This window comes from Pocillopora damicornis, chromosome 6, assembly GCF_964200805.1.
Source record: "Pocillopora damicornis chromosome 6, jaPocDami1.2, whole genome shotgun sequence".
In the NCBI taxonomy this organism is placed as follows: domain Eukaryota; kingdom Metazoa; phylum Cnidaria; class Anthozoa; order Scleractinia; family Pocilloporidae; genus Pocillopora; species Pocillopora damicornis.
Genome location: NC_142675.1, coordinates 19,834,327 through 19,858,575, shown reverse-complemented (window position 1 = coordinate 19,858,575; position 24,249 = coordinate 19,834,327). Strand labels below are relative to the sequence as shown.

The following is a 24,249-nucleotide window of genomic DNA, read 5'->3' as shown; positions in this document are numbered from 1 at the left end:
TCCCTAGGAGTTATGACGTTGAGACTTCTGCTGTCGTTATACTTGTCCAGCGGAACGAGTGCAAACACTTGTCATGGGAACGAGGATAAGAAACTCTGCTTCCATTACCCTTGTCTAGCGGAGCATTCCTCAAAACCCTTTTTCCAAGTCCAGAACTGGAACTGATCTTCAGGCTTTCGTCAAGTTGGGAAACACTGAATGTATCTCACGAAAGCACAACACATAGCCTGTTCCGGGCGCTCAGGCAGTACGGCGGAGCGAAATAGTTGACAGCGCGGTAATAGCGGAGTGAAAAAGCTAGGGGGGCCAGGGTCGGGTTATTAAGCAACCCGACCCAAGCCTTTCTCATTTTTTCACTCCTTCCCTACTATCGCGTACAATATCACGCTTCGTTTTAACCAGCTGAACGCCCAAAACAGGCTACAAAACTCAAAGAAGTCGAAAGTAAAGTGTCTGAAGCAATCCAACAATAAATAAGCGGATTATGTATCATTAATTATTGATGGAGGGCCTTCGTTGTAACCTTACATATATACATGCCCTGTGGGGTGCTAGTGAGAGAACTAAATTAAATTTAAGACAGAACGAGGTTTTTTTCTCTGTAGCCAGTGAAAAAAGGGTTAGGTGCGGGAGAAGAAGTTGGGAAATCGATTCAAGTGCAAACTACGATTGTTGGGATATAAAAGATATCCTCTAACTTTGCAAAACCTCAATCATCTTCCTCTTTTCGGTCTGTCACGCACGCTACAAGTCCACCTTCAACTTTAGAACCTTCTTCACTACAACGTAAGACCTTGCACGATCTCGGGGTATTTAAAGATCTTCCGTCCAAAAAGTACTTTAATTTTGTTCTTTACAATGTCATTTTGGTTTTATTTCAAATGAACTTACGTGTTTTATGTGGCTTGTGAAGATTTAGGCCTCTCGAAATTGTGTGGAGGCGACGCGAGCCGACTTTTGAGATAGGAGAAAACGCAACTTGATCAAACTTCTGGTGACTTGTTCCCTCACGAACTTAATCTAACAGTATCTTATTATTGCTTTCGATCTAATTATGACGATCAATTAAAGTATGTACTCTCAGTTAGTCATTGTTATTGCAGATTACAATTAATTTCTGTCATTAACAAGCTATTTCTTTTAAAGAATTATGTAATCTTGATAAAGATTAATTTTCTCGCCACCTTTGAGAGATCCCATTGTTAAGCGCGCGCTTATTGCAGCTGCTTTTCGACAAAAGCTGCGCGGAAAACCACGCTTTTAATTTATCGTTCATAGCGGTAGATTTGAGCATTTCAGCGCAGAATGTGCTTTATTAACTTGTTCGATATGACGGCGATCTAGTCGAGAAATTCAGCAGTCTTAATCTGAATCTGTTGGTGGTTGATTAGATCTAGGAAGAAAAATATTGATGGTAAGTAATTTCATTTTGATGTTACTGCTACTTAGTACTTCCAGTCAAAGTTAACAAAGCATGTAAGTCATCCGCCTTTCTTTTGCACTCATAACGAAATTAAGCCATTTTTAAACGCTTTCATTCAAGATCATGACTAAGGTAGTCAATTCAGTTCCAGGCTAAGGCTTGTTCTCAAAAGTGACAAGTACTGAAAACTACAAGGCTTTCGAGATCAATACCGTTTACTCGGCGTCAAACTAACAAGTTCGTTTTGTACTTTGTTATTTAAAAACAAAGCTTCAATTTCCTTCGGCTAATTTTCCGCAGTTAAATGTGCTCAATTGAATGTGCTAGTAAAACTCGTTACCTTTCTTGAAAATAATAGCATCTGCATCTCGAGGTGAAGTTGAATTTTGAAAATAGAAAACATATGTCCATTTGGATATCAAACTTCTTTTGTTACGCTATACTTTTACGGCTGTTTACAAGCTTTTTTAACGATCCTGTGAAAAGTTGATCGCAAAATGAAATTAGAAAAAATGGGTTGCAATTGTGCAAGTAAACGATGGAATACTAATTGCTCCTGAGTAATCAAAACACTGATCAACGCTGGCTTATTTGGGTCATCAATTACTGAGAAATTTTCCACTGTTATTACCAAATCTTACGATTCGCTCGCTTTGCTGTGAATATTTCACAGAAATTCTCAAGAAATTTGCCCACAAAACCAACTTCATATGAATAGCTCGATTTTCCGAAACTTACAGTGATATAGGGAAGTCATAATTTCGATTAAATCGTAAATAAGACTTATCACTATGGTGACGAGCTCCGCACAGTCGTATTCAATATGTCGGACAATCCCGATAATGCAGATCCAAAAGCGCAGGAAAGAGAGGATGGTACAAAGTCCCGCACGCTAAAAGATGCGACACATAAACTTAAAGCAGAAGCTTTAAGACGTTATCAGCTTGGAGATACAGAGTATGACAGCGAAGGCGCTAAAACTGATGATGGGCGCCAAGGTTCGTCTTCTGATAAGAATGTTGGAGACACCGAAAAGGACGGTGAAAAAATTGATTCAGAAAACCCAGATTCTACGAGCAAGGGAAAAGATGATGATTTGAATGGCGACAACGCCAACGACGAAGAAAGTCGAGAAGATGAAAGTTTTGGTGGGGATTCCTCGAAGCCAAACGAAGGCAACGCTTTAGAGGATTCTGTTCATAGCAACAACATGAAATCTGATAAAGAAAACGTTCAGAGATCTGAAATATTCGAGAACCGAGGCGGTGAAACTAGTACTGATGTCAAAGATACAGATATAAACAATGGAAATTATTCAGTTCGAGAGGGAGAAATAGCAAATGAAATCTTTAAACCTCAAAGTGAAGACACTTCGCGGGTTTCAAATTCTCAGGACAAACCAGTACATGTTCGTGGTTCGAGGCTTGGCTCGGCGAGTTCACGACCAGGCTCGGGCAAAGAAAGGCCAACATCAGAGTCTGAAGGGTTGAAGAAAGGGGAGGAAGGCTATCAGAAACCTAGCAGCAGACCTGGATCAAGAGATGGTGACAGGTCCAGACCAGGATCAGGTGCTGACAAGAGGGCCAAGGACGAAGAACAAAACCAACAGTTAGCCAGTGGTAGGGGTGGGTCTGGTATTGGGAGAAGGTCTCGATCACAGTCAGGAGACAAAGGAGGAGTTGCAGGCCAGGGAAGTAGTGATGTTACCCAAGATGGGTCTACCGTAGAAAGTCCTGGGGATGCTATTACTCAGAAAGATGCAGATGGTCTTTCTCAATCCAAAACAAATGGGGGTGAAATAAAAGAAGGTGGTACGGCAGCCAGAGATGATGCTTCCCTGGTAAAAATTAATGAAGGTGTATCTCAAACAGAAGGCAAGGATTTGACTGAACAGGGGCAAGGTCACCATAGTGATAAATCAGTCTCAGAAAATGTAATAGCTGATAACAACACAGAAACAGTAAGTGTAGAAAACAGCTCTAAATCAAAGCAGACAGGTGATCACGACAAAATAAGTGATGATGTGTCACCACCCACAAGCGAGGAAGCAAAATCTAAAGATGTTGGTGAGGATTCTAAACAAAATCATGACTCTCTTTCTAACAATAAACAGGATCCTGCACTGGCAGAAGGAAATAAAGAAGAAAATGAAGGGGGAAATTCTAAAGAAAGCAAAGGGGATAAGGAGAAAACAGAAAGCTCTGATGGGAGAGGACAAGTTAATGCTGAGTCAGATGGAAAGGAAGATTCATCAGGAGCCATGCAAACTGATGATAGTTCAAAGGACAGCAAGGAGCAAATTGTCAGAACCGACAAAGGTGAATTATCAACAGAACCTGGTGAAGGTAAGAAAGAACAGGAGGATGATGCAGGAAAATCAGAATTGGAAGAAGGAGAAAGCAGAAAAGCAGTTAAAAGAGCTGATCAGGAAGGCGGAGATGAAGGTCACTCAGGGGAATCTTCTGATGCAAAAGTTAAAGAGGAGGGTAAAGAAGGTGATACAACTACAGGAGAAGCTGATGAAACGAAAAAGGATGAGAGTGACAAAAAGAAGAAGAAGAAAAAAGCAAAGAAAGAAGGAGAGGAAAAGCAGGAGAGTTTGGAAGAAGATGGCGAAGAGAAAGAAGATGGAACTGGAAAAGGAGATGGAGAGGCACAACCTGGTGAACCAAAACAGACTGTACCAGGTAAATTATGAAAATAAGCTACAATTTATAGCAAGTTAATGAAAAAGAAAACCCAAAATTTCACAAGTGTTGAGTTAGTAATTCAATTTTGAATTAAATTGGTTCATTTACACTTTACAGTAGTATTTGATACAAGCATCTCTACTTGAAAAATAAATTTGCCCACCAGTAGTTTCTGAGTTTTACACCCACTTGTGTGACTCCTTACATACAAAAGTTTTTTTGTATGTTGTAAAATGCTACGTTACTTTATGCTTTGAATTTTAATGTTTTCTCTAAATTCTATTATGATTCCTGTCCTTTCTTATGATTTATACATCCAGGCCCATTTGTATGGAAGCTGATTAGCACTAACCCAGGGTTAAATTTTAATCCTGGTCTCTTTTTTTCTTTATTCAAGAGCCTTTTATTAGATAGGTTACTCTATTATCTATGGAGCATCCAGTCATCAAATTGTAGTTAAAAGAATGCCTCTGAATTTTCTTTTAGAGCTTTCAGATCTGAAATCAAATTCCATACTAACCTTAGGTTATCTTAACTCATCTTTGAGCAACCCCACCCTGTTGTTTCATCAGAGTAAAGTTGTGATGTGAAGTCTTAAATGATTTCACATTACTAATGTGTAACTCTGTTGAAATGTAGGAGATACAGAAGAAGAGGCTGAAAGAATTCTACCAGATGACTTCTATTATGATTTTGATGAATTAGTCTCAAAGGCATTTTCAACAGAGGGAATCCCATCATCATTGTTATCATTTTAGTATCCTTTTGGTTAGATGTGAATGTAATACTTTCATTTGTTGATTAAAGTCTGCTATTGAAAGTTCTATAGCTCAGCATTTCATTTGAAATCAAATTGTCCTGAAGCTATAAAACTCAAAGTAATTACATGTAGCACTTTGCACACAACATACCTTTCTGTTGTCAAATGCAAATTTGTACTCTCAGTTTTAAGATGCTTTTTCTTTAGAATGTTTTGAATTTCAATGACTGGTTACAGTGAAATTATAGTTTCATGTACATGGTTGACCCAGTGTTAAGCGGTCACCCAATGGGAAATGGAGGATGACTACTTAATACAGGTTGACCAGCAAATGACTTGTGCAATATTTGTGCATAATGTTTCTCCTAACATCCCAGAGAAGAAAGATAACATGCAATGTGTTGAGGACATTTGAATCAAAAGAGCCAACAGTGATCTCAGGATATAAAAAGGGAATTAATGAACTTGAGATATTATTTTAAGTTAACTGTTTCAATTGAGTGCTTCCACTTGAAGTGAAGGCTCAATACAGGTGTAAGACAACACAAACAGGGGGTTGAAACTCAGTCAAAGGTAACCACAACCACTCAATAGAGATGAATGCTTAATGAAGGTGACTGCTTATTAGAGGTGAAAATTACAGTAATTTAGGAGAACAAATTTGTGACTTTGACAACCAACTGCTTAATAGAAGGTGACTGCTAAATATGATGCACTTAATCCAGGTTCTACTGCAGTAGGATACATTTGTTTACATCCTTAACTCTTCCGTCTCTTCACAAGCCATTCATTTGGGTTTGAATGTACCAAGAGATCAAACCTCCATGTCCTGGATGAAAATTGTGTTTTGTTCTCTGCTGGAAACTCAGTAGAGATTCTCAATCTAAAGACACAGGAGCAGACTCACATTAGAACAACGGGAGGAGGTGGAATTGGGGCCGTTGCAGTAAGTTTTTATCTTCAATTTTTTTTAAACAACACTGGATGTTTGAGTGAAGTGATTGTTATAGACACATTTTGTAACTTCTAATATGATTATAGTGTTTAATTACCATCATCTATTTCCCATTTCTATCATCTGTTTTAGTTGATTTATGCTTTGAAGCTGGAATAACTTTATTGTAAATTCATGGAATTTATGTTTGTCAAAGTACTTTACTTAAAGTTTGTGGTAAAAAATTAATGATAATTTCAAGAATACAAGTCACATCTAAACATGGATTTATAAGATTTATTTCAGTCTCTATCTTAAAATCAGTTTAGGAATTATTCTCACACAGTGATAAGTTTGTTTCAACAAGCACCTTTATGGTAACAGACACAGACAAGTGACACTAAGTCTTTAAGTTATTAGATTTAAATAACATATGCAACACTATTCTCTATCTGCAAAATAGCATTGTAGCTAATTATAATCAAGTCATAATAAAGGGTGGATAACACTATCCAATGGATGAATCACTATCCACCAGATAGAGATTTATCCAGTGGATAGAGTTATCTGACCTTCCAATAACCTGAGCCAGATGTGTTTGAATAATTTTGATAAACTATTTTGATCATTCAATGTTTACAAGTGATACATTTTGTTATGTGGAGGTAATATATACTTTTTGACTGGCAGGTCCATCCCAGCAGAAAATATTTTGCAGTAGCAGAAAAAGGAGTGAAGCCTAACATCAATATCTTTGAGTATCCTTCTCTGAAGCTCCACCGAATCCTTCGTGATGGGACTGAAGAAGCTTATGCCCACTTGGACTTCTCCCCTAAAGGAGACAAACTTGCTTCTGTTGGCAGTGCACCAGACTATATGTTGACTGTATGGGACTGGAGAAATGAACAGATTATTCTTAGATCCAAGGCTTTCTCACAGGATATTTACAAAGTAGCATTTTCACCTGAAGACGAGGGACACTTGTGTACTAGTGGCTCAGGACATATTAGGTGTGTAAATTTATCCTTTTTATTGAACTGTATGGAGTGGATTTTGGTCTGATTTCAAAGCCTATGTTCCATTTGAAATCATAAGTATGATTATAGACTAAAATTGAACTCAGTAGCAACTTTAACAGACTGTTTTTGAATCCTTATTGCATGTGCATCATAATCTTTGAAACTGAACATCAAAACTTTTGTACTTCTGCAGATTTTGGACCATGGCAAGCACATTCACTGGACTGAAGCTACAGGGACAAATTGGAAAGTTTGGTGCCAAAGAAATCTCTGATATAGAAGGTCAGCAGAAGTATATAGTTAAACTTGAACTTCATGTAGGGCAGTTTTCAACTGAGTGTCAAAAAACCAAAAGGGGAAGTTTCATACGTGTGGAACAGAGAAAAACTCTGAGTTCCTCTCAAGGAAATTGAACTTAGATCTTGAATTTCATATTCTGTAGTCTGACAATTCTCTGATCACTGAGTTTCAGAGAACTTGATGGCAATTTAGTTCATATATTGCTTTCATTAGCTTATGTTGCACACTAACTACCTAATTTTCTTAAAAACAGGTTTTGTTGAGCTTCCTGATGGTAAAGTACTTTCTGGATCAGAATGGGGCAACATGCTACTCTGGGATGGTGGTCTAATTAAAGTGGAAATTTCCAAGAAAGGCAGGAAACCTTGTCATGTTGGTATGATTGAACAGTTCTTTATGGATGAAGGTGAACTCATGACCATTGGTGCTGATGGTTTTGTGAAAGTCTGGGATTTTGAGAGCATTGACAATGCTGACACCACAGAGGAGGGGCAGCTGTTTGAAATGGACCCAATGTATGAGCTGAAGGTAGGGGTAAAAATTTGGCTGCAAGAACATTTTACAGTAACAAATTTTTTTTTTCAGTCCTTACTGTATTTTCCACCACTCATGCTAAGTAGTGTTCATCACAATGAAGATAACTTTCCTATTAATTTCTTAAAACTTTAGTTCACGTATATGGTTTTCATATATTCACAGTCATTGATTCATCAATTCATGGGTTTATTTGAAACCAACATAATGACCAGCCCCCAGATGGCTTTTTTAAGCTCAGTTGGTAGAGTGCTGCACTGGTAGGCCTGAACCTTTTTTTCAGGCCTTAGTTTCACTATTACTTTTTATAAGTAGTGTTCCTTACTGCAAAGATTGCTTTGCAGTTCACACATACCATTTTCATAATATTCACAGTCGTCAATGTTACAGTTACTGCATAAAAATAAAATTGTCAGATACCTCTGACAATGGCATTTTGTCCAAGCTAAGAGACCCATCAGATACCTTTCAGAATTTTAAATCAAACTCAGTGAGCAAATTGTGCTCTTCATCCCATGTGCAAATTGAAGATGTTAGCAATCAGGCCTTGTATCTCCTCTAAAAAAAACTTTATAACAAAATAAATGTTCATGTTAGTCACTACTGGTAAGCCTCTAAGGGTAGCCTGTATCAGTGACACACTGTGTGTCTAGTTTGTTTTGGTGTAAATGTCATGAACTGAGTGCATATTTAGTAAGTTATATAGCCATGATGGTAAGAGAAGATGACCTAATTGGATTTTCTATTTAAGTGTTTTCTGTGTCAGAATTGGTTCAATTTGTGCCATCACTGGGAGTGTATGTGCAAGCCAGGAAATGTCATTGAACAAACATTGTTATTTATTATGATGCAGACAATTTATTCCGATAGGTTGGCACTGATGTCAAACTCATGTCAATGGTCAAAGCTGTGAATACTGAAGCACCAATCTGGTATGCTCAGGTAAGTGTCAGCTAACATCATGAGAGTATTTTCCCCAGTCAGTGAGACACTGACTGTGTTTGGGTTGGACATGCATTTGAGTAGTGCAGTAGAAGTGCTCAAGATTAGTGATTTTTTAAAACGCTTCAATTCCTTTTCTAAAATCTCAAATTACTGAGGTTTTATTGCTTGAGATTTGAAATATAGATACTGGTGGTTTAAATCTTTGCTCAGATTAAAAGGCAGGTGTAAGCTTGTCGTTAATTGAGTAAGATATGATGTGTACATGTCTGATATGCAAGCCTACATCAGTCACAAGCTAAAGCTTTTAATTGTTTTTTCAATTATCTACCTTTTCTTTGTGTCCATTGCAAACATCTTAAACTAACCTTGAATTTTTTTTTTCAAATCTCTGATATTTTTCAGGATGCCACAGGTGGTATATGGAAACTTGATCTGTCATTTACTCACACTGTAGGTATTACAAAGTGTTTGTTAAAGTACAGTAGAAGTAAAGTTGTAAACCTTTATTTATTTTATAGCAAAGTAAATCCTTCAGTCATATGACATAACTATTACAAAGGGATGCCCTGCTTATATCAAATCTTACCATAATACAAACTATATTCATAAACTATTAACAAAAACAAATATGTTATGAAATGCATACATCTATGTGTACATAAAAGTTACAAAATAACGATCAAAAATTATATAGCCATGATAATAAAACAAATGTTTTGCTGATCCTGCGCAGACAGAAAAAAAAACACTTGATTTTTCTGTCAGATTTGTATTTAACCCTATAACTAGCAGAAGTGATTATCATGCAACTTCTCCCTTTGGTGTCCATATATTATCCAGCAAACAGGTAGTGAGAATACTCAAACTAATCAGTTACAAGCTATTACTTGATTGAACACCAATTCAATTTACAAGGAGATGTGTAATAGCTAGAGGGGAGATTTGACACTCAGATCTTGGGAGTTAAAGGGTTAACTGAGCAATTTTTTTTTTACAGAGCCATGCACCAGAGAGGATGTACTATTACCATGCAGGACCAATCACTGGCCTTGAAACTTCTCCTGTTGCTCATTTTGTGGCTACAATTGGAGTGGATCGTGAGTAACTTTTTTCCTTCCTTTTCTTTCTGGAGATGGGGCAGGTAGTGTTCTCCTTTACTGTGATTTGTATAACAGGTTAAAGAAATGTTAAACTTCGTAGAGCAATCCTTTTAACTGTTGAATTTTAAAAAATCTCAAGAAAATTTAGGGCATATTAACAGGTACTATTGGCAGTAAATTTAACTGGTTTTTGTCTGATAAGAAGACCCAGGCAAAGGGATTTGTAGAGTTGCTAATGTTTCATACACTTTTGACTTATCACTACGTTTGATTCCGTTTTACAGATACTGTGCGAGTTTATGACTACCTCTCCAAGGCACCAATGTGCCAGGCTAAATACAATTCAGGAGGTTCCAGTCTTTTGTGGGTTCCTAAAGTGGTGAGTTTAACCATGGTGCTATTAGTGTTTGCCTACAACAAAACCTTGACTCAGGGTCACTTGCCTGTAAAAGAAAAATTGAGTTCAGTTGACTTTGTCTGGTTTTGGAAACACAATGTTATAAATATTGTGGGATCACAAGTGGGACATCTGAACCAAATCAATTTACCTGACCAATGAATGAAGGGGTAAGTTTCTAAAGAAACTGTGGTGCTGCGTCGGAGGGAGAGTATAATAGGGTAATTTAGTATTATCAACTGAGTTGATAACGTAAATTGGCCACCGTAAAGTTTTAAAGCTGACGTTTCTAGCGTTAGCCCTTCGTCAGAGCGATCTAAATTATAATTACCCAATTTACCTGACTGTTTGTTAAGGTTGTTGAATGTGTCAAAAACGAACAGCGTAAACCTTTTTGCCTTTTAAAATTCGTTTAGGTTGATACCAAAGGTACCAAACTACTTGCTGGTTTTGCGGATGGTGTGGTTCGGTTGTTAGCACTGAATAAGGTGGATCCTTCCCAACTGAGAACTAAAAAGTCCAAGCAGAAATATGAGCTCAATTTGGAGCAAGTTTTTAAACCACACACCAAGGCAGTCACTGTATTAACTATCGATGAGCAAGGAGAAATTCTGGCCACTGGGGTAAGTTTCTAATGACCATTTAAGATAATGGGAGTTGACGTGCCAATCAAAACCAAGGGTGGAGTCAGATTCCATAAGCAGACCCTTAAGATAAATAATATGTTGATAATGGAGTTAAGGGTTTAAAATATCCACTAGCGTATGGTAGGTAAATCAGGTGGTTGCTCACAGAGTGCAGTTAAGAAGTTGAACTCGGGGAAACCATGAATACATTCGGTGAGAGAAAAGGAGGAAGGACACCCTAGACCACTTAGTTATTCTGCTTCCAAGTAAGAACATAATTTAAATGGTGTTTCCTAAGACACCCTGTTAAAATGTATTTTTCACTGTGACGTTGCAGAGTGACGACTGCACAGTTTTCTTCTTCACTGTTGCTGAAACTTACAAACCGATAGGATTCATTGAGACTGCTTCTCCAGTTGTATCTATGGAATGGTCAAACGAACCTAAGGTAATTGGAGATATTGAACGCTTTTCAATTGAGTGTCGTAACAGCCAATCAGAAGAAAGAAAAATACCTCTAAGAGCCAATGAGAAGTCAAAGTAAAACCGACCAAAAATGACTTAAGCGCGGGAAAACGCGGGCGACCAAGTCGTGATTGGTTTTTAGCTTTGCATTTGATTGGTTGAAAGTTTGGCTTGAGTTTTCTGGACCAATCACAAAGCGAGGTAAAGCAAAAACAAAGCAAACTTGGATTATTTTCGACACTCAATTAAAATTGCAGTAATTGTCTTCCTTATTATTTCTATTTTTATCACAATCAAGCAATTCTCATTCCACAAGTAGCTGTATTATCAGGGTAGAGGATTTTGCTGAGAATTATAGTATTTGAGCAGGGTTATTTTAGGGTGGTACATCATAATGTCCATGAATGATAGTTTGCTTTTTGTGATGAAAGAAGTGCTCTCCAAAGTAAGTCGCTTGAGCTGTTTGCTGCCTTTGGAATCTCTATAAAATAGAAAAAAGAAACGTTAGTGCAACTTTGCCCTTTCGAAAACCGCCGTTGAACGTTTTTCTCTCCATTCACGTAAAATTGGGTCATGAAATGAGCATATTAGATTTAGTTACTCCACAGTACTTATCGTTCATAATCGAGATTCATCTTGTCTTCAGGCTCCAAAGAGCGTACTCATCAGCTGTAAGGATGGTACAGTTCTTCACGTCGAGGCTCCTGATCCTGGCAAATATGACACGAGTAAGACGTTCCACCTCCCCCTGACTAATCTGAAGACCAAGGAGTACCACTTCAAGAGTGTCAAGGATAAACTCAGGGTGGGTACCTGAGGGGTTTTTCGCCTTTGGTATTTTTAATCCATTGGTGAAGGTGAAAATTATCTGGGGTTTCATAAGTTTTGCTTTACTTCACGATGTGATTGGTTTAGAAAGACCCGCGCCATTCTCTCAACTAATCAGATACTTTTGAACTTGCGCTTTCTCGTGCTTGAGGTCACTTACTTTCCCCACCTACTCCACCCCTTCCACTTGTGTTTTCCCCGTTTTCATCAATTTGCTTTTTTTTCCCCGAGTCGTCATTGGCGTCACATGATAATTTCCTTCACTCTGATCGACTGTTCTCATTACAGTGGCTGTGGTTTTTACGGCAGTCGATCGGAAAGCGCTTGTGCGGCTGAAAGTTCATGTTTATGTTTGGTCAGTAATAGGGATGTTTCATGTTTTTACAGAAAGCTGAAGAAGAAGCGCAAAAGGCGAAAGAGGAAGAAGAGAATAGGAAAAAGAAAGAAGCAGAACGAGCGCGGCGGCGTGCACGAGGATTGGAAGAGGAAGAAGAACAGGAAGAAGAAAAAAAAGAAGACGAACAAGACGGAGAAGAACAGAAGGAAGAAGAGGAGAACGAAGAAGAACAACATAAAGAACCAGGAGAAATTATTAAAGGATTTTACCACGGCAAAACGGAGAAATTCTGGATTTCAATGGTAAGTTAATCTATGTTAGTCCCTAAAATTGCACTCCATTACATCTATTTTGAAATCGCAAAAATTTAGTTTTAATCTAGTTTGTAATCTATATACTGTGACTCAAATGTAGATGTCATCTTGATCTTAGGGCGGTTGGGATGCAGGGTATATGTACCAGTGTGAATTTGATGATGGTAAAAAACCGCCTCCTGCAGAAGGGCAGGAGGACACCCGAGATGAACCCGTGAAATCCATACCCGTGGACAACAGCAATGATACGCCAATTAGATCTGTGTGGTTCAGGTATGACGGAGATTATGGCATTTAGGTTTTCCCTTCTCCATGTCTGTGCATAGAGGTGCAAAGTTGTGAAAGCTTGCTGTTGTAAAGACTTTCGTTAGAAGGCTTCATTAAGACAGTTTCCTCACTCATTCCTAGGATAAAAATTGTCTTAAGTTTCGTGAGTAAAATTCTCTTGTCACCCCACTGGTGTATTTCGGATCTCAGTACTTGAGTCTGAAATTTGAAATAGACACTTGAATCTGAAGTTTTTGCTATTTAAAACTTGTTGCTCCGTAGATTTGATGCTTTGAGTAAAAGACTACTCGAAGTCTTCATCTCCAGCCAATTTTATTTGTTATTCTGGCCAGGAGTTGACCCCGAAGTTTTTGACCTAGAGTCCAATGGGCCGATCCTCAGGACACCGCTTCTCCATGCGTCGATGTTTTAAATGCATGTACTGAAATTTTCTGTCTTTCGTTTTCAGTCACTCAGGTAAATTCCTCCTTTTTGGTATGGACGATGGAGTTCTTCGTATTCATCCTCTAGACGGATCGAACGACTTTGAAAACTTCAGCAATTTTTGGGCGCTTAATGTGCACGACAACCATCATGGAGGAATCCGACACATAAAAACCAGCTTTGATGACAAATATGTCTTCACTGCTGGAATGGATGGTAACTTCTTTGTGTTTCGCTTCATGGATAAAGCTGTGAAAGGCCTGAAAGTGTCTCATAAGGTGTCCATACCCTCGGCAAAGGTGAGATAATCAGAGGGAAATAAGTAATACTCCATTCACGCTATGCATTTAAATTGTTCTCTTCATAGAAGTTGCTTTATATGATGTTTGTCGACTTCAAATCTAGCACAATGAAAATTCAAGATGGTGATTACTTGAACCCTATGTAAAATTCACCTTTGCACTTTTCAATTGCTAATTGTCATCCTGTACAAGCAAAACCCTGGTCTTACTAAATATATTTTGCTTGTATGAATGGGGCATAAGGCCAGTATAGAACAATGGTCTGTTGTCAAGAATAATTCGGGTAACTACAGTTTTAGCTGCACTGCACTTCCGTGATTGGTCCAGAAATCATACGCCTGGCTCTCAACCAATCACATAGTCACTCCCATTTTCGGCGAAAAGAAAAAAATTAAAAACTTTTTTCGTGTAAGACAATGTAGGGGTTTCGTTAAATAACCTCGGGAAATCCTTTCCTCGCTTGTTTGTATTATCTTGTAATAAAATAAAGGCGTAATCAAACAGACAGAGGAGAAGAAGGTACAGAGGATGGTCAACCCCATTCTAATGTCTGGCTATCATATCCTGATTATTTTAGAAGCTGATTGGAGAGGAAGGTGAAGAGATAGTGAAGAAGATCGACGATATTGATGACCCAAACCATTACAGTATTGAACTCGAGAAGCAGAAGGCGGAACATGACAGATTGGTTAAATTGGCCGAGGAGAAAAAGCAGGTATTTACAAGCGCAGCGCATGGAAACCCATTCAAAAGGTAAACTGCGTAGCAACCGCACGAGAAAAGAGAGCTAAGTTTCTGGGAGCTCGCGTAAGAGGAAAAACGCGTCGGTGAAAGAGGAGAACTCTCTCCGACCCTTGTGTGTCCCTCAAGTTTTACCACTTGACTTCGGAATCAGCCACGTGTGCAAAGTGAAAAAATCCCTGGGATCGCAATTATGTTTCGTAGCTATATACTTTGTTTTCCTTCTTTTTCCAGAACATCCGTCGAAAGATTGGAAATTTAAGAAGAGCCTTTAAGGAGTTAATGACGAGAAATCAGAAACTTCCTCCACATGTGCAGATTACAACCGATGTAAGTTTTTTTTTTCCCCATTTTTGTGTTGACCGAAATATCATCAACCGCTGTAAAGTAAACTGTAAAATCTTCCAATCCTGCTTGCATGAGATTTGTGGTAAGGAGTCAAGTCCACAATGTTTTTTTTAATCTGTTATCTGAGGGACTCCGTGCTTTTGTTACTTTCAGGAATTCGAAATTGATCCCGATCTCGTCACGGAACAGAAAGCTGAGGTGGATAACAAAGTGAGTATACATTAAGTAGTCTATTTGTAGCCTAACTGTTCAAGACGCTCAAATCGTGAGGACAAGCGAGAAGGCGTTGTGCGCAAAAGGAAAAAATTGTTGGACTTTCCCGCTCGCTTAACTTTTCCCTTGCCTACACTTACTGTGAACGTGACGCAAGCTAATCCAGGTGCTCTTGCCGAGTAAATGCATCAGACGAACCTGTTTTTGTTTCTGTTTTTGATTTTGGCCTTTAGATTGAACTTGTTCGTAAAGAGATGGCTTGGGAAGCAGAAAAGAAGTCTATTGGATTGAAAAAACTACAAAACAGGTGAGAAAAGCTTTCACATTTTGCTGTCATGTGTTCCTCCACTGAGTTACAGAATTAGGTTTTAAACTCGGGTATGGCATCTCTTTGTAATTTTATTTGTCTCTATTTTCGTGTCGTGACGACTTTTTGATGCTGTTGATTGAAATCAGATATTAAACAATGCTTGTTTTTTTCCCTTGCAGATTTAAGGACGAGGTTGAATGTGATCGGATCGTACTCCGCGCGTTCCTTACTCCTCATCTTGTGACAGCCTTCAGAGCAGCTAAACCAGACTACCTTCACCAGCTGCTACAAGAGGCCGGAGGGACCAGGGGTGGGGAGGGAACTGACGGGGGAGTGTCAGGGAGAAAGGGCTTCTCAAGTGCAGCGCAGAAAGCAGCTCAGGTGAGGGATTATCATCGATACTTAATTTATGAGCATGGAAATGAGCTGAGTGGCGTGTGAAAGCAAATCACGAGTTATATAGCAACAGCCAATCAGAAAAAGGAAAAATCGCAAGGAGCCAATAAGAACTCAAAGTAAAAGCGGGAAAAATGAGGTGATCAGGTTGTGATCGAAACAACATACCAAGGTATCCCTGATACCCTTACTTTTCTTCCTCTCCCCCCCCCCCGGACAACATTGCACTTTGCTGCCGGTGAGTTTATGACATTGAATGAGGCGGGGGGGGTGGTATCGTGGCAAATTGTCCTCCAGTTTTAATTTTATTGCCAGACACTTCCTCCAAAGTGGTAACGTGAATGTTAGGCGTCCACTATATATGTCGTTGATTTAAAATCCCTTGTGTATTCTTGCAATACTTGATGTTGGAATATGGAATAGTTTTATGATCGGAAAATCATTTTATGCAGATGAAGAGACGTAGCACACAAGATAAGATAACTGCAAACCAACAACAACAACAACAGCAGCAACAAGCTCCAGCGTCACAAGGCCAGCTGGGAAGCAAAGTCGCTAATGCGCTAGCTAAAGCAGAAGCCCGCAGGCAAAAGAGACTTGCCAGACAAGGCGAGGTACTGAGAACTATTTGCTGTCCGTTTGTAAAGCTCCAAATAAGAGGCAGTGGTAGGGCCAAAACCGAGGATTGCGGGATTCGTTCCCTGTCCTCTTAGGAAAAGAAAACAAAAAAATACATTTATTAGATCATTATGTTGCGAAGAGTTCAACTAAAGCAAGTTGCAAGATACTTTGGTTTTATTAACTGAGTTGATAATGTAAATTGGCCACCGTAAAGAGTTTCTAAGTCGACGTTTCGAGCGTTAGCCTTTCGTTAGAGCGTTCCTCTCTTCAAGTTATCTTTTCACACTCCCCCACCGACGCAGCGCCACAGTTTCTTTAGAAAATAACCCCCTTTATTAATTTATTCAAGCTCGGGAAAACTCCTAAAGGACGAGAGCTAGCCTACTAGCTCACTAGGTTTCTCATAGTAACTGAAATAAATTTTAGGATGTATTACATGTGAAAGCTCTGCAGTTAATTCTTTTTGCAGCCATTCCTAGATTTCTTCAACAGTCATACTTTGATTTGTATCTTAGTGGGACGAGTTGTATCGTAGCAAACCTGACGAAGGTTATGAAGATCCCAAAGATCTGGCTGCCATTAAAGAAGCGCGAGAAAACATGGGCGATTATAAGCTGAAGACTGCTAAAGATTATGTGGTGCCCGAAAGTCAAAGGGTGAATGCGGAAAAGAAGAGAATTCAACTCCTGAACCTACTTGACCAGGTAAATTTTACCAATTAAATTTTTGCGTTGTGCTTTTTTGGAAGTAAATTTCATCGGTTTTGAAAAGAATGTAAGCTGAAATGTTCGGAAAAGTGAACGGGTTTTGATGTTGTTGTTGTTGTTGTTTTTTTTGTTTTTCAGATTCATCATTATAAGTTTGAATTCAACCATTCATTCTTAGCTCTCCGAGATAAGAAAATCAAGATAATCAAAGAGGTAATTCAAGATTGGTAACCTACTTCCTTTGCAGTGAAGTCTGTCTACAAGAATTGTGTCGTTTTGTTTATACTTGCACTTTCATTTTGTAGTTGAAGGAAGTGGTCGCACAACTCGAGGAAGTACAGCGCAAGATCGACCCGTATTCCCGACGGACCATTCCGAAAATACCCGAAATGATGCCTGATGAATGTCCCGAAAAGTAAGTTTTGTTAGAGAGTCAGTTTATGGTGGAAAACGTCAATCAAAATCAGGAAACCAATCAGAACTAAATTTGACAAGTTCAGGACAAAAAAGTTTTTTTTGTTATCTGAAGATTTTTTTCAGATCGATCAAGTATTGGAAGCTTTCTGTCTCTTTCCACCTTAGTAAAGAAAAACGAAAACTTTTCTGCGCCTCATTCGCCGAAAGAAATTTGTGTTTGCTCATAGGATTGAGCCGCAATTCTGACACACTCTTCACAATAAAATAGTATTTGGTGGTAATCAAATATTTCTGGACAAGCAGTGCGTTTCAGTGAAAGCAGCTTCCGTTTATTAAAGAGAACTGCGGTCATTTATAAATTTCTTACAGTTTAACTTATGGACGTTGTAAACAGTGTTAGGTATCTTTTTCACGCATGGTCGGTTCTGGACAGTGCTTTTCATGGCGGCCCCAATCTTTCTTTTGGCAAATTTCATCGCAGTACAAATTCACACGACAACCACTGCACATCAACAAGGAAGCACTCACTTTTCCACAACTTGCGCACTTTGGTATTTCTCTCTCTCGTTCAGCTCTAGCAGCCTTCGGTTTTGAATCTTCTCTTGCGCGTTTTTTCCTCTTTTTTATCGCTGTGAGCTTATGAATTGTTTTCTGCCGTGTTTCATCTTTCACCTTCGCCATCTCCTCCTTGTGGGTGCGTTCTATGTCATCAAGAGCTTTTTGTAACTCTTTGTTCTTGTCATTTATCAAGGCTTGAATAGATTTCTTTGCGGTGCTGTGCACTTTCTCAACAGCTAGTTGACTTGCTTCTCTTTCCCTGTCGATCATCCTCCGGAGAAGTTCTTTTTTCTTTTCAACTTGAACTTTCTCCTCATTGATTTTCGCGGCCGCCACCACGGCAGCCGTTTGTAGCACGCTCTGTCTGTAATCATCGATTAAGTTTTCTGTACTTCTCTGACAAGAGTCCATGGCATCTTGCAGTTCTTTAAGCCTGTCTAGTAGGTTTCTAGACATTTTTCTCAACTGAAAAGCGTGTTAGTGGAACGGAATCTGGGACAATAAGTTTATATACACCTTGCACACTGAACAGGGTTTTAGCGCGGTGATTGTTATTTTTGGTTGCCATGGATTTCCTTTTAAACATTGTTGACGTGTTTACGTGTACTTGCGCGCGCGAACGTGAGATTTGCAAATGGGTTAATGGAGACGTTGGTTAATTAATGCTTCAAAAGAGTTGATTAAAACTTGTTTTCTCGATGCCCTCCAAAGTGATAATAGTAGCAACAAAGTTAATGTTTTTGGGAATAAATAAGTTGTGACCCTTATCAAAGTTATTTTGATGGGCCCAAACATTTATGTATGCCCGCGGATATGAACCAAATTGTCTTAACTTAGATTGTGTTACAATAATTTCTCTGTTCATGGGTGAGTTCTTAATAGAAAACTGGTATAAGGTGGATTATTGATTTTATTTCTGTTTCGTTTGTAGGCGCCTTGAATACACACGTGAGCAGTTACTTGAATTCAAGAAACGAATGGTTGAAAAGGTTAATCAGGGAGAGCAGGGAGGGGGATTTGGAGGTTTTGGTGGATTTGGTGGCGGGGGAACTGAGGTGAGCGGACGTTTGTTTTCAACGAGGAACTCATAGACTGCGTTTTTGCTAACTTGCTGAAAGATTTCACGACTGGCCTTAGCTACACAGGGGTTTATCTTTGTGCAAAACTAACTCATGGACCTCTTTATTCTTATTTCTTTGTGGACATTATATTTTCTTTATATCAATGTTATCCAATTGTCCTTTCAGACCTCAAAATTGGCTCCAACAAGCAAGCCAGGGACACAGCAAAGGGACCGCTCTACCTCTTCTGTCTCTGTACATTCCCTTGGAAGGCCCAAGTCTAGTTTGAGTACTTTGACGGACAAAGAAACCCCCGAGCCCGCGTTAGAGGACATCAGCGAGGACCCGTCCGTGCTGGAGCAGGAGATGCAATATGAAGAGCAAATCAGGTTGGACAAGTATTCTTTCAACAATTTTTTTTGTTCGGAGGGGAAAGGGGGCGGGGTGGGGGCGTATTTGAGTGAAAACCTAATTGATTCGTCAACAAAAGGAACAGGAAAATGTCTCACTAAATAAGTGAAAATGGCACACTATTAAAACGTGCGCCAAAATGAAATTAGGCAAGGAACGCAAGAAAATGGGCAACCGGCGGCAAGCAAGGGAAACTGGCCAATCAAAGGCAAGCGCGGGAATGGTCCAGCTAGTCCCACGCGCGGGAAAATATGTCAACATTGGCTAACCGGGGAATTTTAAAATTGAAAGTATTGTGCGTTTTTTTTCGGTTTTGTCGCATGCAAGGTATTGTGACTTCAAGGCTCACAGTGTCCCAACAACTCTGAACCCTAACTCTAAACCCTGAAAATTCCACAAGTTTTTTAACTTATGATATTGAACAATCTATTCTGCAATCCAGGTTACAATACGAACAAGATGTATTGATCGACAATATCACCAGCACATTGGAAAAATTTGATGCCGATCTGCGATACCTAAGACACGACAAAATGCATCTAGAAGTTGCTGTGAAGTGCGCTGACTTACGGTGAGTTCCATATACTAAAGGGGTTTGAAGTTTCTTAGACTTGAAGCGGCAGGTATGAAAACAGCAAAATAGGGGGTCTCCCAGTCTCAATTTTTTTCTCAATGCCTTTTCCTTCGAATTTCACGATTTCTCTTTTTGCCCTGTTGACGTCAGATCGCGTCGGGGGCGGGGGGGGGGGAAGGTGGGAGGGCTGAGAAAGGTATACTAAGGGTAACTTTTCGATTATCCCTCTTGGTGTTCCATTTACTCTATTCCACGAATCCTGGCGTTAAGCGTTTGGGTTTTTTGTCAGGAAGCAGCTTGAGAACCAGTGTAAGCTTTATTTATTTACCAATTCAGTAACTGTTGCGCAGGTACAACAACTAATGATTAAAAACGACAATAAAATGAGATACTGCTGTAAAGTAACAGAACAGAAATTGTATTTATGAACCCCAACCTTTGGGAAGACTCTAAGCCTCGTTTGGTTGATTTTGTTTTTTTTTTTGACAGGCAAGTTACTTTGTTTGAAGAATTCATGCTGCTAAAAGAGTTCGAGAAAAGAGAGAACAGCTTTGCTAACAAAGTAAACACTAAACTTTCTGAGAAGGAGGAGATGCAGGAGAAGGTATTAAGAAAGACTTCACAGCGATGAGCTGTTTGTTTTTTTCTTCAAACGTTGGTTGTCGTGTGGCAAACTCAACAAAATATTTTTATATTCCATTTTCATTTTCTGAGCACTGCTCCAGCACTCATTATTGGTTTGTCGATTTTATTGGACCTGGCGAAACTGAAAAACCTATGTTCTTGCCGGCGCACGCAACCAACGCTGCTTAGAGTTCAAAACACCTGAGAAATTTGTATTGTCATCTTCAAACTCCCGCGCGTATCACGTGCAGTCTACGTAGAAGTGTATAAACTAATTGGCCCTACTCAAAGGACAGATTAGCTGGCGCTATTTTTGCATATCTATTTGCGGAAAATAATTGCGGGTCCAGCCAGTTAAAACTAATGGAAACAGGTGTTCGTCTAATCTTTTGGTCTTGGCTTGAACGATAACGGATCAACCGTGTTTCTCCTCCAGGTGGAAGACTGTCAGTTGAAATTAGACTCTAAGAAACAAGACATCGAAAAGCTCCAGGAGCAGGAAAAAGCGCTGTACACCACATTCACGGCAGCTCTTGGTGAGAACAACAAGTTCGAGTCGTTTTTGACACGCGTTTTTAAGAAAAAAATCAAACGTGCCAAGAAGAAAACTCAAGCTGAGGAGGGTTCGGACGAAGAAAGCGAGGATGAGGACAGCGACGAGGATTTGTCATCCAGTGATGAAGAGGATTCTGACGCAGAGGAACTGGACGATAGCGTGTGTCCACCAGGGTGTGACCGAGCTTTGTTCGATCAGGTGTGTTACTAATCCTTAGTATGGGGGAACTATTGCAAGAAGGAGTAGCTGACGCTGTGGCCTCGTGGCTTGCGCGTCAGAATATGGATTGAGAGTTCTGGGCCCAAGCCTTGCGCGGGCCAATGTGGTGTGTTCTTGGGCTAGACAATTGGATACTTTCAAATTGTCAGGGAAACCTGGTGAATTGCTTGGAAATAACCTTCAATGGAACTAACGTCCCGTCTACTGGGGACTAATGATGTTCAAATTGCATTATACTGCGGACAATGGAATAAGCTTCGACAGCAATTTACCACTAGGCTCGAGCAACTTAACTTGACTTTATTCGTATTTACTGAAATCAGTTTCGCTGAGTTTCTATGTGAGTTTTTTTAATTTATCGTCATGCGGTTTAATCATGAGGTTCTTGCTCGGGTAGAGAGGGTAACCGTATCTTCTGCTTTAAAACAAGTGAATTGCGTAGTTGATTGATTGACATGTTGACCAACTGATTGACTCGCTGATTGGTTGGCTGACTTAATGATTGACTGGTTGATTGATTGATTGATTCATCGGGTGCTGATTTTTATATCTCGATTCAAGGTTTGTCAGCTACGCGAACGCCGCTTAGACCTGGAAGAAGAATTGGCAGAAGAGAAGAAAACAAGCGAGTCCTTGAAGAAGGAATCTGACGCACTTGTAAAGAAAGCAAAGATCATCGATGGTGCCTTAAAAACGGCAGAAGCTGATTTGGAAGCTTTCCAGGTAAGCAGAATGAATGAAATGTAATTTACTGCCATTTTAAAATCCTAAAAATAAAACAGCGTATGGGATCGTTTTGCGGTAGATTAAAAAAATTGTTTGAATTGGAGTAAAATCTTAATTCATAATTTGCAATGTCGAACAAAAGCCGTTGAGATGAATCGGAGTGGAAAGGGATTGTTTAAGGATGAAAAAGATTTTAATGCTTGGCTTGCAAATCATAAACGTGAGTCTTTCAAGATGCGTAAGCGCAAAAGAGCTCCTTAAAACTTGCTAATCAGCTTTTTTTTCGAAATAATTTTAGCGTGAGAAGCAGCAAAAACTTAACGAACTGGACGTGGTTGTGGTGCTCAGATTTCATCAGATCCAGTACATGATAAACAGTGTGCTGCCTCAGGATCTGTCGCAGTGTCTTGTTTTTAACAGCCCTGGACTGGTACGACTACAGCACAGAATCAAAGAGCTGGAAAAAGAGAAGGCTGAGCAGAAGAGACTTTATAGGTACGATAAAAATATGATTTGCATCTTAAATTCTCTTTTATACAGACAATTATAAAATTGATTTATAATTGCATTAGTTGTTTAGCTCACCCAAATCTGAGTTGTTTTTATTTATCTTTTAGGGAGCATCGCCAGACTCATGTGCAGCTCATCCGCGACAAGAAAGTCCAGGAAAACAGGGTAAGGTTACTGTGCAGCATCTAATTGGCCAAATCACAGGAAGCCCACTATTGAACTGATGTGCACGAAGCAGTGTTCTTTTTCGGGAGAACTGTCGCACATAACAACAACAACAACCAAGTAGCCAAAATTATGGGCCAAAAAAACTCTAAGAATAGTAACAGAGTAACGGTTTCTTTAAAAACTGGATTCTTTGATCATCCTTTTTTCGCCATGCGATCGGGCGTTGCAAGTGATTACTATCTTTTCTTTGGCCGCTCCCCACTCGCTGATGCTCTTCGGATTGAAAATAAAGAAACAAATAAATGAATAATAGAGTGAGAAAATAGATAGGAAAGGAAAAAAAACTCACAAAATTACCATGACTTATTAAGTAACACTGCATCGTAATGTACTTCGTCCTTAGATCGGTGAATTGGAAGAGAAAGTTCGTAACATGTTGATGTTGAAATTTGGCCGATTGGTGGATCTGGAAAAGCTTGAGACTGTTACAGTAAACAGAACTGTCGAGGAACTAAAGGAGAAACTCAGACAACAAGAGTCTAAGAGCGCCGCGGAGATCGCCAAGTGGAACGTGAGTTCTTCTTTAAAACTTTACGTCAAAAGTATCGGAGGGTAGATAGCAATAGAGGGGGGCAAGTTTGAAATACTTCTCTGCTTATTTAAGAAATTATGTTATTGGAAAAAAACGAAACTGTGTTTTCGCAGTCAAATTCTCCCCACATCACAGATTTCTGGTTCTGCTCTTTCTTTACTTTCACCACCGGATTGGTCGTCGAGACCTACTCCTGGTTTAAGTTGATTGTTGTTGTTGTTGTTTACTTAGAGCAAGATTGACTCGCACAAGGGCAAGGTGACGCAACTTACTCGGGAGAACACGCAGAGATTGGACACTTTCACTGTTTTATTGCAAGAAAAGAAAGAGCTTGAACAGATGCTGAACTCACGACAAAAGTCACTTGGTACGGAGTTTACCGGAAGTCGTAAGGCTGACATCCGGGAACGGCAGCGTTTGGTCCAGCTGGTGCAATTGCAGGCTCAAGAAATCGACGCTCTCAAGGATGAAATAACTTTGCTGTCACGTAAAGGCGGGCATATTCTTCCACCGGCACAACCGCCCCTCCCTCCTGGACAAACGCCCATACCCAATCAATGACTTGTTATCGATTTTTTTTCTCGAAAAGCCGAGTTTTGAGTGTAAGAACTTAGTAGTTCTCAGGGTTTTTTTCATTGTTCGCGTAATTGTTTTTATACATGCACTGTAAATAATGCAATGGAGTTTGAATATTGGTCAGGATTTCAAAGATGGAGTATGAATATTGATCATGATTTCAAAGATTACGTTCAAGCTTCGAATAAAAATACTTCGCTTTGAAATCGGATGAGATCTTGTGTGAATACGTTCTT

The 24,249-nt window shown here is 39.4% G+C and overlaps 2 protein-coding genes across 3 annotated transcripts; one reads left to right on the top strand and one right to left on the bottom strand.

Annotated features, from left to right (window-relative positions):
• The first annotated feature begins 1,204 nt into the window (after nt 1–1,204).
• On the top strand, nt 1,205–24,219 carry LOC113675271 (cilia- and flagella-associated protein 44). 2 transcript variants are annotated; one of them, XM_089208815.1, is made up of 36 exons: nt 1,205–1,414; nt 3,537–4,110; nt 4,753–4,870; nt 5,657–5,819; nt 6,498–6,817; nt 7,020–7,108; nt 7,380–7,654; nt 8,531–8,602; nt 9,008–9,055; nt 9,603–9,702; nt 9,990–10,084; nt 10,519–10,725; nt 11,066–11,176; nt 11,840–11,998; nt 12,409–12,660; nt 12,791–12,945; nt 13,409–13,682; nt 14,263–14,400; nt 14,661–14,756; nt 14,928–14,984; nt 15,221–15,294; nt 15,477–15,678; nt 16,146–16,307; nt 16,830–17,018; nt 17,160–17,234; nt 17,327–17,436; nt 18,928–19,051; nt 19,244–19,446; nt 19,911–20,039; nt 20,532–20,646; nt 21,103–21,420; nt 22,003–22,164; nt 22,466–22,662; nt 22,785–22,842; nt 23,249–23,416; nt 23,669–24,219. In XM_089208815.1, exons 1-36 carry the CDS (start codon nt 1,412–1,414, stop codon nt 23,996–23,998), a joined length of 5,922 nt encoding a protein of 1,973 aa, XP_089064941.1. In that variant the 5' UTR covers nt 1,205–1,411; the 3' UTR covers nt 23,999–24,219. The 2 variants fall into 2 exon arrangements, with proteins under 2 accessions (XP_089064941.1, XP_027047624.2); XM_027191823.2 differs by lacking the exon at nt 1,205–1,414 and having other exon boundaries at nt 2,214–4,110.
• LOC113675270 (uncharacterized) lies at nt 17,745–18,557 on the bottom strand. Its single transcript, XM_027191822.2, has one exon. It carries the CDS (start codon nt 18,450–18,452, stop codon nt 17,835–17,837), a length of 618 nt encoding a protein of 205 aa, XP_027047623.2. The 5' UTR covers nt 18,453–18,557; the 3' UTR covers nt 17,745–17,834.
• Nucleotides 24,220–24,249: the final 30 nt, after the last annotated feature.

What these genes read in the sequence shown, in the direction of transcription:
- LOC113675271 (XM_027191823.2), top strand. Translation starts at nt 2,247, where the DNA reads ATGTCGGACAATCCCGATAATGCAGATCCAAAAGCGCAGGAAAGAGAG. An exon ending in ACCCAATGTATGAGCTGAAG is followed by an intron (nt 7,655 to 8,530) that starts GTAGGGGTAAAA and finishes TTATTCCGATAG; the next exon opens with GTTGGCACTGATGTCAAACT. An exon ending in AGAAAGTCCAGGAAAACAGG is followed by an intron (nt 22,843 to 23,248) that starts GTAAGGTTACTG and finishes CTTCGTCCTTAG; the next exon opens with ATCGGTGAATTGGAAGAGAA.
- LOC113675270 (XM_027191822.2), bottom strand. Translation starts at nt 18,452, where the DNA reads ATGTCTAGAAACCTACTAGACAGGCTTAAAGAACTGCAAGATGCCATG.